Source organism: Chrysochloris asiatica, unplaced genomic scaffold (assembly GCF_000296735.1).
Source record: "Chrysochloris asiatica unplaced genomic scaffold, ChrAsi1.0 scaffold00046, whole genome shotgun sequence".
NCBI classification, from domain to species: domain Eukaryota; kingdom Metazoa; phylum Chordata; class Mammalia; order Afrosoricida; family Chrysochloridae; genus Chrysochloris; species Chrysochloris asiatica.
The window spans coordinates 499,606-515,429 of NW_006408564.1; the positions used below are offsets into that span (position 1 = coordinate 499,606).

Genomic DNA, 15,824 nt, shown 5'->3' on the forward strand with positions numbered 1-15,824 from the left:
AAAAAGCTAAAGTGGATAGAGAGAAATACTTTTAACTGATGATATATGGAGGGGATTATAATCAACGTAATGAAACAAGTGAATATGAATTGTTGAATGTGAAACTGATGATATGCCCTGTAAACTTTCACTCAATCCACAATAAAAACCTTAAATTAAAAAAAGAAAAAGACAAATAACCCAATTAATAAATGGACACAGGACATGAACAGATATTTCACCAAGGAGGAGATCCGGACAGCCAACAAACATATGAATAAATGTTCACGATCACTAGCCATTGTTGTTGTTAGGTGCCATCAAGTTGGTACTAACTCATAGCGACCCTATGCACAGCAGAAGGAAACAATGTCCGATCCTGGGCCAACCTCACTATTGTTGCCATGCTTGAGTCCATTGATGCTGCCACTTCACCAGTCCATCTCCTTGGGGATCTTCCTCTTTTTCTCTGACCCTCCACCTTACCACACGTTATATCCTTCCATTAGAGAGATGCAAATCAAAACAACAATGAGATATCATGTCCCACTAGCAATAACAACAAAGATAAAAAATAGAGGACAATAAATGCTGGCGAGGATGCGGAGAGACTGGGACCCTTCTACATTGTTGGTGGGATTGCAAAATGGTCCAACCACTCTGGAAAGCAATATGGCACTTCCTCATAAGGTTTGGAAATAGAAATACCTTATAATAAGACCTTATGAAAGTGTGCTTAATGAATTCATAGAATTGATTCTTACCAAGCAACTACTATAGGCCAGGGTTTGAACTAAGGAATCCATATAAAAATATATAACAGACACCGCATGTCTTCCACAGAGTTTCCAGTCTAATATGTACAAGAAGATATTAATAACCAATTCCAGGGCTATGGAAGAAGTGGTACAAAATCAGGAGTAATTCAGGGAACTGCTAGAACTTCAATAAATGTCCTTCTATGCTGACACGGCTGAGTAGGATGTTAACCAGAAGGTTTGAGGCCTACTTAGGAAGTCGCTCATGTGGTGACCTAGAGCTGAAATAGAGTGGTACCCTGGAGAAAATAAGAACTTTGGGATGACTGGAGTGCTGACTTCAAGGAAGAGGAGGTCAGAAGAAAAGCAGGAGCGATACAAGATGACAAGCTTGATGATGCATGTGTTTTCACTATCCCTCTCTCTATTCCTTATGCCCACAGTGAGCTTCCTATGTAAACAGCCCTCAGGCTCAGTCTGTATGGGCTTACTTAGTAGTTCAGTCCTGCGTTATGTTCTTGGCAGATAGCTCAATCCTGTCTTCAAAGTTAGGAACACCTACTTTTGAAAATGGCTGTCTCCCCAAAAGTTAGAATTTTTTTCTATTTAAAGAGTCTTCACAGACTTTCATGTCCATAAAAGCAGTCAAGGACACGCAAAGGGGAAGATGGCTTTGGATAAATCTCATAATACATCAGGGCCGTAGCAAAGAGAGGAATTGGAAGGCACTGAACTCCTTTGCAGGATTCACCCTGTGGTTTCTTTTAGTCATGAGTTGCCCAAGAACAGTCAGAATGTGGTTTGATGATTTAAAATGTGGGTGCTACACACAGGGAGAAAGTGGGAAGAGTGCTGTCACGTTGTGAGGATTGCAGTCAACATCGTGAAGTTAAATGTGTACTAACAGTTGAATGGAAAACTAATTGGCTCTGTAAGCTTTTGCCCAAATCACAATTAAAAAAAAAAAAATTGTGAACTGAAGGGAAAACATCATTATCATAGAAAGAGGCAATCAAAGTAAGCATGCAACAAAAATGTAGTAGAAAACATTAAAATGTGGGTGCTTAACTTTTTGCTCAACATACTTAACTGTTTAAAGCATTCCCTCCTGTCCCCTTTGTCACCTACTGGTTCTCACCCAATCCTTGACATCCTCATGACTACTGTTACAGAACGGTGTTTTAGGTTAGCTTTCTTCCCCTCCGCTAACATGTTCGCAAAAGAATGGAGCTTAGTGTTGGGGTTCTGTGGTCCCAAGGCTCCAGCCTGCTTGTCTTGTGCAGAGAGAGCATCCCTTGGCTTTTACTGACTCTTTGTGGTTGAAGTGAAACCAGACCACCACCAGTGCTTTTGATGTACTGTGAACTGAACCAGAGCCACAGATAAGAATTTTTTCATTGTGAAGAATTAAACATTATTATTTATGAATCATTACAAAATATTCCATTTTCTTGAACAGCAACATTCCATGCTTTCCAAAAAAATATTGACAGATATTTTTTAATCATGCTACCTTTGCATTCAGTTTTGTTTCCTTTATATTTTATGTTGTTGTTAGGTGCCATTGAGTCGGTTCCAGCCCATAGGGACCCTGTGTGTAACAGAATGAAACATCGCCCTTACCTGCTCCATCCTCACAATTGCTATATTTGTATAAGGGAAATAATTTAGGTCTGAGGAAGGCTGGTCTCTGATGATACAATCAGTGGGTTCTTCAACTTCCCCCTTCTCTTTGCCTTTTACGGATGCTACCTTTGTTTTTTGATGAGTTTCTGAATCCCTTGTTTTACTAGGAATCTTAGTTCTAGAGATTTTGTTGGCTTCACTCATTAGGGTTTTTTTTTTTTTTTTCCCACTATGTTTGCTTTCTGTGTGTGTATATATAATTCAAAGCACTTAGTTTGTCTTGATTTCATTTATGTGTGTCTGGTTAAGGCAAAGAGCATTACAACCCAAGAAAAGTCCTGTCTCTAAATCAAGATACTCCAGTGGCCCATTTATTTTAAGGGATTTTTAAGAGCAAATTGCATCATCCGTTCGCATTCATGGTGGTTGCATTTGATGTGCTCTTCCATATGTGTGTGATAGCTCACTTCAGGCCTAGTTCTCTCTCCAGTAGTTCTGAATGACTCAGGGCTCCCAGAACTCAGGATTTAGGACCTACTCATTGTGGGGACCATCAGAACTTGAGGGAGTCACAGCAGAGTATGGGGCATAGCCCAGGCCCGGGGGTCTCCAATGAGGAAGGTGGAAAGAGGCTGGCTGGTTCTGCCAGGATATCTCTCTCCGGAGTGATGCTCCCTGAGAGGAGTGAGGGGCAGTGGTGGAGAGATGGGCAGAAAGGTAGCCATCAGCCCTTTACTCCTGGCTGTGAACTATGCAGGAAAATCACAATGAGATATAAGTGGGGACTTTCTAGTTCACCCCTGCCTACCTGCTTCTGGTTGTGCAGTTCTTACCTTGAGTCCAGAGCCTGTGAGGTATGGTAGTTCATTGGTTCGGAGTGTGGTCAATAGCCCAGTAGTATCATTAATGGACGTATGGACTGGGACTAGTAATTTTACCTTGTCCAGTCTCGGTTTAGGCCTGTGTGAATTGAGTATGAAAATCCCTGTCCTGTCTAGACAGTGAGTACAAGAATGCTCTGAGGACTCTAAATAAAAATCCAAACAAACTTTATTTCTGTTGTTACTAGAGGGGACATGGCATAGATTCAGGCTATACTGTGTGGGAAACCAAGCCACTAGTTTGCTAAAGCTGCTGTTTGGTATGGGGTTGGGGGACTCAGGGTTGGTGCAGTCATGGGTGAAGAAGAACTGCTTAAGTTAACAGCACACTCATGCTGTGCTTGCTTCAGGGGCTACGGCTTGGTGTGTTCTGTTGATCTTTCCCTTGTAAAGGTCTTCACTGGGGATGTGTGAACATAGCGTGGGAGTGACCACACCGCTGTTTCTCAGTCAGAACCTTTTCTCAGCCATTTCTTCTGATCCTCTCAGCCGTTATGCTGCTTGAGTGTTGATGCCAGACTGCTATCAAAGGAAAGGAGGAAGCAAACGTAGAAGAGGCCAATTCACTGCAGTCAGGTTAGCTGCTTTTCCTTTGAGCCAGAGGCAGCTGGGAGGCGAGAGGTGCAGCAATAATTGAACATGGCGCACGGCAGCGTGTTGCCACGTGCAGTCCTGATCAATGGAAAGGACATGCTGCGAGGATCTGGTGAATAGAGACTGAAAAAAACTTTAACCCATGCATGTTCATCCCTACCAAAGGTCCTGTCTGTACTCCTTCCAGAAAGTTGCTGCTTCCCAATGCAACCTTTTTCATCCTTGATGATTGTGATGGTTAGAGTTGAATGTCAACTTGAGTTGGCATGATCCTCAGTGATTTGGCAGATAATACTGTAATCAACTTCTGTTTTTTGATCTGATCTGAGCAGCCAGTCTTTTGAAAGGGGGTTTTCTTGGGGGGACGTGGCCTACATCCAACATATATGGATGTTCTGACAAACCTTGCTCTCTTAATTCTGCATCTGACTCATCATCTTCTGACCTTTGGTTGTTGGGAACTGTGCTATCAACCTGCCATCTTGCAATCAGATTTTGGAATTCACCAGTTTCCACACCCCATTAGCCATCCACCTGCTGACTAATCTGCTGATCTTGGGTCAGCCCTTGCAACCAACTGAGTTAGGAGAAGCCTCCAGCCTAATACCTGACCTGTGGATCTGGGTCTTGGTAGCCTCCACAACTGTGTGAGCTATTTCCTTGAAATAAATCTCTCTCTGAGTCTGTATATAGCAGAGAAGAAGAAACTGTTGTGCCAGACCTGGGGAGCCAGCATGAAAAGGACAGAGTTGGAAGTAATCATAGAGCAGGGAAAGTCTGAGGGTCACAATAGTAGTCTTCACTGGTACTTTTCCAGATAACATTGAAAGAAAGGTGGACATTTTCTTAGAATCACGTTATTTTTGATACACACTTTTTTTTTTAACTGTCTATTGTGAATTGGGTGCAAGTTTACAGACAAGATCATGAGCTCTACATTCAGCAAACCACACACCTTGTGTCATTTCAGTGATTACAATCCCTTCCCTGCAATGACGTTTATCCCACTTCCTCCCTGGGGCTCCCCATTCACATCATGTATTTCACGAATGAACAAGGCAAAAATATTTGATGTACACTTGTAAAACATAAAATATATATATTCATTTAAATGTCCAAAAGGCACATTCTGCCAGCCAGCCTCCTGCCTGAAGGCATACAGCCACTGTCTTTGCTGTTGCGGCTTTTCTAGATAAGGATCTCACGCTCCTCTCATATTATTCCTTCCTGATGGTCCTGGGATTGTCTGTTCCTGAAATGAAAGCTTACCTACGCCTTCCTTTTAGTTACACACCTTCTACAATTACACTTGTGACAATTGCAATTAATCCTGCTAACAATTATTCACAATTGAGTTATAAAATCCTATCACTGTTGTCCCCCATCCCCTTTCACCAGGTTGATCTGGGAAAGAAGGAAACTATTCAGTGGGTATTCTATCTTATCCCCTTATGCTATACTTTAAGCAGGTCAACTGTCCAGATTCCAGTTTTGTTAACTTACCCAATAATGTTCTTCATAGCATTAACGTTCCTTCAATACAGGATCCATTCTAGGATCATGTATTATGTTCACTTTTCATTTCTTTTTCGTCTCATTTAATCTGGCCTATTTTCATAGCCTTTCTTTATGTTATTTGACATTGACATTTTTAAAGAGTGTGGCGTCCTGTTTTCTGGGGAGATTGGTGTGGTGTTTCTACATGACTAGATTCGGTTTGTGCTTTCTTGTTGGAACTCTGTGTAAGTGAGGCATTGTTCCTCAGAGCATCACATCTGGAGGCATACCATGTCCACCTGCCCCTGGGTGATGTTAACTTTGCTCATCCATTGTACAGATATTATTTTTCTCTTGCACCTAATAAGAAGTCTATGGAGAGACTTTGAAATGCAGATGTTCTTTTTTCCATCAAAAAATTCTCCTTAGCTTTTACATTTACTTATGATTCTCACCTGAACAAATATTTACTGCAATGGTTTCAAAATACTCAGTTTTCAAATCCAGCATTCCACATTCCAGTATAAACAAGCATCACCCTGTCACATCCATCTATTCATCCATCTCTCGGGTGCAAACTGATTTTAAAATTAATTTATTGTCATTATTAATTTTTGGTGTTCAATTTATACCATATTGGGTCGAGTAAGGTACATCTCTGACTCTCTGTCTTCATGACATGCCTCCATTTTTTGTTCCATTTTGGGTAGTGAGGAGTACTCCCTACCTTCTTCAGCTTTACCATCCCTTAGTGGTGGCAACAGCCATTTCTCCTGGTTGAAAGTGGGTATTTTAAATACAAGAAATAAGAGCAGGTCAACTGTCCACCACAGCACTGTTCACAGTAGTAAAAAGATGGGCAGTGCCTAAATGCCCATCAATGGAAGAATGGATAAACAAACTTTGGTGCCTATACACAATGGAATATTATGCAACACTGAAGAAGAATAATCTGTGAAACACCTCATAACATGAATGAACCTGTAGGTCATTATGCTGAGTAAAATTGTATGAGACAAATATTGTATGAGACTACTATTATAGAACCTCAAGGAAAGGTTTTCATGCTAAAAGAAATATTAATTGATGGTTACCAGGAGTGGAAGGGAAGGGAAAGTGATTCACAGGCTGGAGGGTAGGTGTATGTTAACTTGTATAATGGAGACAGCAACATACAAGAAGAGGAAGGGTGGCAAAAGAGTGAAGACAGGCAAACATACAGGGAGCAATGCAAGGGTTAAAGGGGATAAAGGTAAATACTGTCATATACACAACCCTGGAACAGCAATGTTCTACAAGTGTAGCTTTATGGACATAGACACAGACTGAATGGGTATGGAAAGAGTGGTAGGGGTATGCCTTCAAATATGTGAATCTGACATTACGTTTGTACATGCTGCAAACACACCTATGGATATGGTAGAACATGTAGGGGGCAAAATGAGGAAAATTTCTTAAGTATTACCAAGCATCTTAAGGCAATGAATTGCTGGACCTGGAGGCTCAGGACCATAGTCTCGGGGACACCATGGTCAATTGATATAATCCACAAAGATAACATTCTCCATCCTATTTTGGTGAGTAGCTACTAGGATGTTAAAAGCTCATGTTGTTCTGTCCATGTGTGGAACAAAACAGAGTGATGAAATTGGAAGATACTTGAAATCAACTAGTACAGTGAACCAGTGGAACATGTGAACATCGGTCACCACAGCTCTGACACCAGAACTAGGTGGTGTCTGGCAACCACTACCAACTACTATGAAAGAGATCCCATTTGAAGATCCTGGATAGAGTGGGGCAAAATGTGGAACAAAATTCAAAAGCATCAAAAAGACTACCCAGCTTTTACTGGTCAGAAAGAGACTGGAGGAACTCAAAACTATGGCCCCTCAACCATCCTTCAAGTCTGGAGTGGATATCACCCTCGTGGCCCAGTTTTCAATTTAACCTTCGACAGGTGTATAGGAGGGACAACCCTACTAGTAAGGTATGTTCACCATGCATTAGTCAACCATTCAAGATCAAAAGGGCTGCATTTACCTCAGGGCAAAGTTGAGAAGGAATGGGAAGGAGCTGGGAATAGAAATAAGAAACACTGAGAGGAAGTGGAAACTGCTGAGATACTGAGATGAAACACTGTATGATTTGTTGAATGTAAGACTGGTGATCTTCTTTGTAAACCTTCACGGAACTCTCAATAAAGAGTTTCACAAAAAGAAAAGTGGGAAATAATATTAATAGCCAAGATTTTAGCACCAGGTGTGCTCAGAGCTACTGGATATCTTTTTCTCTGGGTTGTTCAGTAGAGCTGGGGAACGTATGCATGTATACACACTTACATTTATACATACATACGTATATTTTAGAAATCATGAGTTCATACCTGTATCCCCAATTTCAACCCATCTCCAGAGAGTTTTTTACCTAGTCGTCTTCCATTTTATAATTTTATGTCTTTCTTCCTGTTACTGTGAGAACCCCAGTTTCTAACAATATTAACAATTGTACTCATTTGTTAATTCCTGCAGTACATCTAAAATAGTACGGAATTGTTTCACCCATAATCCTACAAAACACTACTTTAGTAAAAATAGTTCAGCATTTGTTTGCACTTCTTCCCTCACTCCAACCCTGCTCAAGACTGAGAGTATACAATTGCTCATAAACGACTTCCCTTCCATTCTTGTTGTTGTCATTAAGTGCCATCAAGTCGGTTCCAATCTATAATAACCCTGTATACGGTTTTTGAGGAGCAGCTGGTGAGCTTGAACCACCAACCTTGCCATTCAAACAGCTTTACAGTCTGGTGCATTAACCCACAACGCCACACCAGGACTCCCTTTAGTGTATTTATGCTATTCATTTGAAATATAATAAGACTTACTTGTTTCAGTTCACTTTGTTTTTGAGGGTTTTTTTTCCCCCCACTTCATGCTATCCTTGTTGATTGAATTAAAATTTTTATGTCTGTAAAACATTAATGTGGTTCAAAAAGTCAAAACTGTAGAAAAAGGTATACTTAGAAGTTTCATTCCATCCTTTATCCCTTGTACCTCTTTGCGCTTAACTCTTGTTATCTGCTTTATTCTTTAGATACATTTTGCAGAAATATACATTTCATTTTTTTTTTTTTTTGTACACAGAATATGTGTGTCTTTTTCCTTTTGGTTGGACACATCAAAACAGAATTCTGGTCAAGGTCAAGTAGGCTCCCATCACATAGCAGTTTTGGGGTTTTTAATCACTTGTAACTCTGATGGTTTCTGAAACTTATTTTTGTTAAATGAACTTTGTAGCAGTGACTATTTAATCTCTTAGTACTAGACTTCTAGAATATCGTGAGTTCTTATATAAAATGAAATAACTGTCGGACTCCACAATAATGCTTGGAGCTTCAATACATCACTTTGAATTCTGAACAGAACATCTAAAAGTAAGATCAGTAAAGAATAGTGGATTTAAATAATACCATAAGCCAACTAGACCTAATGGACATTACATCCATTATTAGAACAACACACATTTTTCTCCTGTGCATGTGGGTACTTTTTCAGAATAAACCATAAGCTAGGCCACAGAGCAAGTTTCAACAAAATTTTAAAGATTGAAATAACTGGAGGGACTTCAAAAAGTTAGTGGAAAAATTCCATTTTTCTTAAATTAGATTTTCCCACAAACTTTTTGATGCCTCCTCTTATAAAGTATCTTCTCTGTCAACATGAGATAATATTCAAAATTAACAACAGAAGTAAAATAGAAGACACAACAAGTTTATGGAAATTTACATGCTATTAAATAACTAATTATTGGGCCAAGGAAAGAATCAAGAGTGAAGTTTAAGAATATCCAGAAATACAGCAAAAACTCATATTAAAACTTAAGGGATACAGTGAATGCAGTCCTCAGAGGAAACTGTATAGCAATAAAAGAAGAAAGATCTCACATTGTCCTAACTCTGCAGTTTGAAGAACTAGAAAAAGATCAAATGAAACCTAAAGCTACTAGAATAAAAGAAATAATAAAGATCAGAACAGAAATAACAGGAACGCATTAGAGAGAATCAAATTCAAAAGTTCGTTCTTTGAAAGGATCAATGAAGTTGACCAACCACGTGCTAGACTGACATGGAACACTCAAATAACCCATAAGAAATTAAAATGGAGACATGACAACTGACCCACTTACAGTTAGAAAGGATCATATCAGAATACTATGAACAGTTGTAGTCCTACAAAATCGGTAACTTTGATGAAAGGAACAAGTAAGTAGAGGCATATAGCCTATCTACACTGACTCAGAAGGTCTTAAAAACCTCAACAGACCCATGCCACGTGAAAAACTTGAGTCCATAATAAAAAAAACTCCCAAGAAAGGAAAGTCCAGGATTGCGAGAGCTTCACTGAGAAACTTAATCTACCATTTGGAGAAAAACTGACACCAAATTCTTCAAAGACTGTTTAAATTCTCCCAAAAAATAGTGGAAGAAGACATACTACATAATCTTCCTTTGAAGCCAGCATTGCCCTGGTACCAAAGCCAGACACAAGAAAACTACAGACCTATATCTCATATGAATATAGATGTCAAAATTGTCGGCAAAATACTAACATAGAGAATTCAACACCAAATTAATTAAATTATACATCATGATCAAGTGGGATTTATTACAGAAATGCAAAGTTGGTTCAATATCAGAATATCAGTCAATTTAATTGTTAAGTGTTGTTGAGTCAGTTCTGACTCATAGTGACCCTGCATAGGGTTTCTGAGGAGTGGTTGGTGGGTTCAAATCCCCTATCATGTGGTTAGCAGTCCAGTACAGTATCACACCAGGACTCAATATAATACACTACGTGAGGGAAAACAAAAAAATGTACCCAAAAAAGGGGTCTGGCTCCTTGGAAACCATAGAAGACACTATGAGTTGGAACCAACTTGTCGGCAGTTTAACATCAATTTTGAAACAGCGATGTATGTGGATATATGTGGATACATATGAATATAAGTGTGCAGGTATATATATATGGAGTCCTGGTGTGGCACATTATTATAAGTGTTGAACTGCTAATCAAACAGTCAGTGGTTCAAACCTACCAGCCACTCCTTGGAAACCCTATACACGGTCGTTAGGATTCAGAACCAACTTGATGGCACTTAGTGATTTGTATAGAAATTGTTGACTGGGAACCTAAACTGCTGTTTAACCTGCACTGAAAACACACTAAAGTACCATTTCTAAAAAGTGAAATAGCTATGTATTTTCATATCATCCACTGAGGTTAACATGAGATGCAGTTGTCAGAAGTGAGATTTTCTGTACCTGAAGACTCATTGATATGGGCATGAGTTCCTTTTCACTGAGCATATAGTGGTGCAGGACTGATAACATTAAAAAAGAAGAAAGGACTTTATGTTAGCCGTATGCTCCTTTTTTTGTGTTTCCCAAGATCTGAGCAACTTAAACCCCATTTAGCTTTGCATCACTCCTCGCTTCCAGAGAAAAACCAGCCCTTCCAGAACCAGTGGATATTCTCTGGGGGTTTGAAAAGTGGGTCAGTTTAGGAGCAGTGAGTGTGGTAGTTGGCAGCGTTTCTGATTTCTTACCTGAAGCATCAGCCTCACTGTTCAGCCCTTGGCAGGCAGGAATTGAGGGAGGGAGAGGAAGAGGGCATAGAGGGTTAGCTATAGGTAAGTAGGTCATTTCCCCATTTGCCAGTTGGGTTGATGAAGTCCCTGACAGGGAGATGTGCTGAGTTTGGTTTTGAGCAAAGTGAGAGGGAAGATAGAGGTCACATGCATAAGAATCCAGGGGTGTGTGTGTAGAAGCTGCGCTGGCTGCCTCCTCATATGCTTTCTTGGCACTTGTTAATTGTACTTACTAAATCTATAATTCACTTACCTTGGCTTCTGTAACGATTCATGGTTGGAAATGCAGATGGTTCCTTGTATATGAAAATTGGGTAATCATCCACCTGACTCTCAGAATTGTCTGAGCAAATGTTGTATATAATGTATAGATACATGGCTGGCAGCCATGAAAGGTAAACAGCGAATAGTCGGGGAACATTTACACGGCTGCCAGAGTCTTTCATTGGCAGGTGTTGCCATAAATGGACAACAGACTGCATGCCCTCTTTACCACCTACAGGGAAGACTTTTGGGGGAAAAGATCATGACAAGAACAAGGGTTAAGAAAAATAGTAGTCCTTCACCATGTTTGGTTTTCCTGCTGGGAAGAGAGTGGGGAGGGGAGGTATCTTTTGTGGCCTTGTCCAGAAGGAACCTTTGCGGGGAGAGGGAGGGGAGTCTAATGTGGGCAATGGGATTGACCACCCCCAACTTAGGACTCTTGGCTTGGACAAAGGGGTCAGCACACAGTATGAATACAATGTTTTGCCCCCAAAATACTAAAGCGTTTCTAAACATGGTGCTCTTTATGACCACAGCTCAGCCCAGTTAGACCTTTTCTCTTTGAGTGTGGTATGGAGTTTCTGAGGAGGCTCTGGGGGAGGTGGAATACCTCTGAGTTCTTGTCCCTGGTGAGAGGTGTCAAGACCCCCACCATGACACCACAGTGTTTGGCCTAGACTCCTTGGGATTTATGTCACACTGAAGGGAGTCCATTTTCTAGGAAATGATGCATGCATGTTGGCGTGGTCTCTGCAACTTTTGACAGCCACAGTCTTGCTTTGGAAGACACTGTCATATGTCCTGTACACGTGTGTGGCTCCTGTTGCTATGCTAATGTGATTGTACTCGATGCTGTTTGTCCTGCCACAAGACTGTTGTGCAGCAGGGCAGATGGCTTGTGATGCAGGTCCCCAAGGATACCCTAACACGAGCTTGTTCTCTTTGCTTCCTTCAGAGAATTTTCAAAGGAAAGAGAGAAGGCTAAAGCACGGGGAGATTTCCAGAAGCTACGGGAGAAGCAGCAGCTGGAAGAGGATCTAAAGGGCTACTTGGATTGGATTACCCAAGCAGAAGATATTGATCCTGAGAATGAGGAAGAAGGAGGAGAGGAAGGCAAACGAAATAGTATGTCGTTCCCTTCCTACTTTTGACTAGACAAACCTCCATGCAATTCAGACACCTGACAGCAGGCATTTCTCACCTCTGACTTGGGTCTAAGACAGACGGACAGACAGCATCCTCTCGGGCATCCAGTTCCTGCCTGCTCTTACAACAGAGAGAACAAGTGTATTTATCCTGACTGAGATGTGGAGTTTCGATTGAGGAGGTGTCAGACAGATTCACTGTCTGCCCTGGGGATTCTGTAAGCCTGTTTCTGTGAAGACAGAGGAGCTAGCACAGCGGGATTCATCTTGCACCACAGGCAAAGGAGTTGTAGTTCCTGCCACTTCAGAGTGAGCACTGTTATTGGGCAAGCATTTGAAGAGCAGTGTCCTTCCTCACTATTTATTAGACTACCTGAAATGGTTCCCAGTGATTAGTCCATGAGGCGCTAGGAGGAAACAAGTTCACCCTTCTAGGCAGTTGTTAAGAAACCTAAGATTCAGTGATGGCTGTTTTTGTACCCCACACTCTGTACCTTAAAACACTGTAGCAAGCAAGCCTGCTGCTCACTAAACCACGGACATTAATTGCCAGTGTCAAACATTAGCATGCACTTTTCCTGTGGATTTGCTCATAATTTTTCTTGGGTTCTCAGATAAAAGTGGAAATTGAAATGTTGCCATGGACTTAACTCATAATGTTTGAGATTTGTTTCAAACCTCAAACAGTTCATAATGAGGACAGAGAACAAATTTCAAGGCCTGGGAAGCTGAATTAACCGTACTCTGTAGAAGCTGAGCAAGTCTCCTCTTGAGCAGAGTACCTCTGACACCATGCATTCATTTAGCAAGCCCTGATGCTGGATACCAGGAAGAACTTTTAGGTGGAGAGGATGTGGTTTGTACTCTTAGGAGACTTGCTTCCTTCTAAGGGAATATCAGGCCTGTACTCGGGTAAATGTAGCACAAGGAGACAGGCCACAAGAGGAGGCAGGCAGCATGCTGTAGGAGATGAGAGAAGGAATCGCAGGTTACAGGAGCTAGGAGAGAGCTGTGAGGGAAATTGACTTGGGCCTTGTAAGGTGGATGGGCCTGTGCTATGTCACAGTGCAGGGTCAGGAAAATACATTCTGACCCGAGAGAATGGCATGAGCAAGGACATGGAAGTGAACAAATAGAGGCCCAGGGTGGGAACAGTGGGTGTTCCATTTGACTGAAGCACCAAAGGTGTACACATTAAAGTAATATGAAGCCAGAAGGGGTGTGTGCTTCTTCTAGACAGTGGAGCTGGGAACTGAGGCCCAGAGACACAAGGTGTAGAGTTTCCTAGTAGAGATGATCTCTGTTTATTCTAGCCTGGGTCTTGGAGTCTGATCCCTGGGGAGGTGAGTGTTTTCTCTTACTGCTGATGTATACAATGGATGCAAACCTATCGGTGGGTTCCTTTGGGGATCCAGCAAAGCACAGCCTCTCTCTTCTCCTCTCCCCCCACCCCCTGCTTCTTCCCACACCCACTGCTGGCTCCAGGAAGAGGCCCAGAGTTAGCAAGGGCTTCATCAGTTGGGCACCAGGAAATCTTTTGCCAGAAAATGGCGGGAAGATTTCTAGAGATGATTGTGTTTGTTGAATATGAGATTGGAATTTATAAATGGACCTCCATTTGAATTCTAAACTCCACTTGGTGATCTGCCCTCTGGGAGATTAGGCATCTGCAGTTCCTCAGTACAGCTCTCAATTGAGCATTTGAGCCAGTCTGAATCCCCACAGCCTTCGGAAGGGCCAGCAACGAGCCATCTAGGTAGAGCTTCTTTCTTCCCTGTGTATTTCCAAAGTGCAACTCTCATGTTAACCTTTGAAGGTCCACTAGCCCTCTTCCTCACCTCTCCTCAGCCCAACATGTAGCATATTATATGTAAACCAGGGAAATTACCCTTCCTTCTTGCATGACTAGTTTTGAAAGGAAGCTGAGGCACTCTTGCAGGCTGATACCCTTTCATCTCTTTAGTGTTCCATCTATAGAAATAAGCAGGGATCCACGATCTAGCATTGCTAGCATCCGTTGTAGGCTTTAGAATTGTTTCCTGTAGCCTGTGATTTGAGGAGTAAGGCTTTTCACAGGACATGAGGCAAGCAGTATCTTCTGATAGTTTTGAGGGTTCGGTGTTTCACCTTAGCCTGGCAGTTCCTGGTTCTGTAAAGAACCTGGTCAGGTAATGACAAAATCAGTGTCTCTGCCAAGGAGGGAAGGCAGGAGAGCCCTAAGTGGAAGACCAAATGGAGCAGTTGACCTAGCAGTACATGGACAGTGGGAATGGGAGTGTGCGTGGAATGACAAGAAAGCACATGGGCAAGGTAGCATTCTCACAGAGTTCTGAGGAATGCGCAGCCTTTGGCCATAGAAGCAGTGAGGACTTTTCAGGCTGAGAAAAATGTGCCGAGGGGTACAAGTGTTTTAAGCCTTTAAATGCATTTTATTGGTATAATCAAGGAAAGAAATCAAGCCCTTTTAAAAGTCATAGATTTGCAGAATTAACCTTGGGCCTCCAAACCCCGTGTATCTTTGGAACATCAGCATTCTGGTTTCTGCTACGCACAGTGACGTGTGTCTCAAAATGATTATCTAGCTTAATGTTTGATCCAAAATAGCATGTATTTCTGTGATGCACCCTTGTTCTTTATTGAGCTAGTTTTGCCAGGTGGTGGAGTTTCCTGTGGAGCAAGGCTTGCAGTTCGTGGTTCCCAGGTCATCAGATTTCCAGAGCATTGACGATTAGGGCTTTGAATAAAGACATCATTCGTAGCCTATGCAGGCCACATTGAGAATTAACCAGTCTGAGAAGAGAGCCCTCACTTTCCTCCTGATGAGGAGGAGCTGAAGCTCCCTGAATGTAGACCTCAGCAGCTCAGACCTTCCAGAGATGGCACTACTGTTGGGGTTTCCCAGGAGACTCCTGTTTTCCTTTTGTCACAGCCAGAAAGCTACAGAGGAGAGGGTGTTAGCAAGCAAGCCAGGGCCCACATGGTCCTCCTAACCAAACAAGCCATCCTTGATATACTGCCTGCACACGCTCTCAGCTGTCGATGGCTACAAATCTTTATGGGAGCAGAAAGTCTCATGTTTTTCCTGTGAATGTAAACCGCTGACCTTGCAGTTAGCAGCCTAACACATAACCCATTGCACCAAGTCGGTCTGACTCACAGCGACCCTTGTGTAGGGTTTCCAGGGAGTGGCTGGTGGGTTTGAACCACCAACTTTGTGATTATCAACTCAATGATTCTCCTACAGTTCCACACCAAGGCAGTATTGTTGGTAAGTGCTGTCCAGTCAGTTCTGACTCATAGCAACCCAGTATAAGGTTTCCAAGGAGCGGCTGGTGTGTTTGAACTACCAACCTTGTGGTTAGCAATGCAGTACTGAGCCTACAGTGCCACACAAGGGGAGTATTGTTAAGTGTCGTTCCGACTCATAGCAA

General features: G+C 41.9%; 1 protein-coding gene across 4 annotated transcripts in view; it reads left to right on the forward strand.

Moving 5' to 3' along the window:
- The window catches only part of CACNA1D (calcium channel, voltage-dependent, L type, alpha 1D subunit), a 452,582-nt gene that overhangs the window by 321,476 nt on the left and 115,282 nt on the right, over window positions 1-15,824 (forward strand). For all 4 annotated transcript variants that reach the window (XM_006862051.1, XM_006862053.1, XM_006862050.1 and 1 more), the window contains exon 9: window positions 12,204-12,373. In XM_006862051.1, coding sequence (XP_006862113.1) covers window positions 12,204-12,373 — 170 coding nt within the window. The remainder of the gene's footprint in view (window positions 1-12,203; window positions 12,374-15,824) is intronic.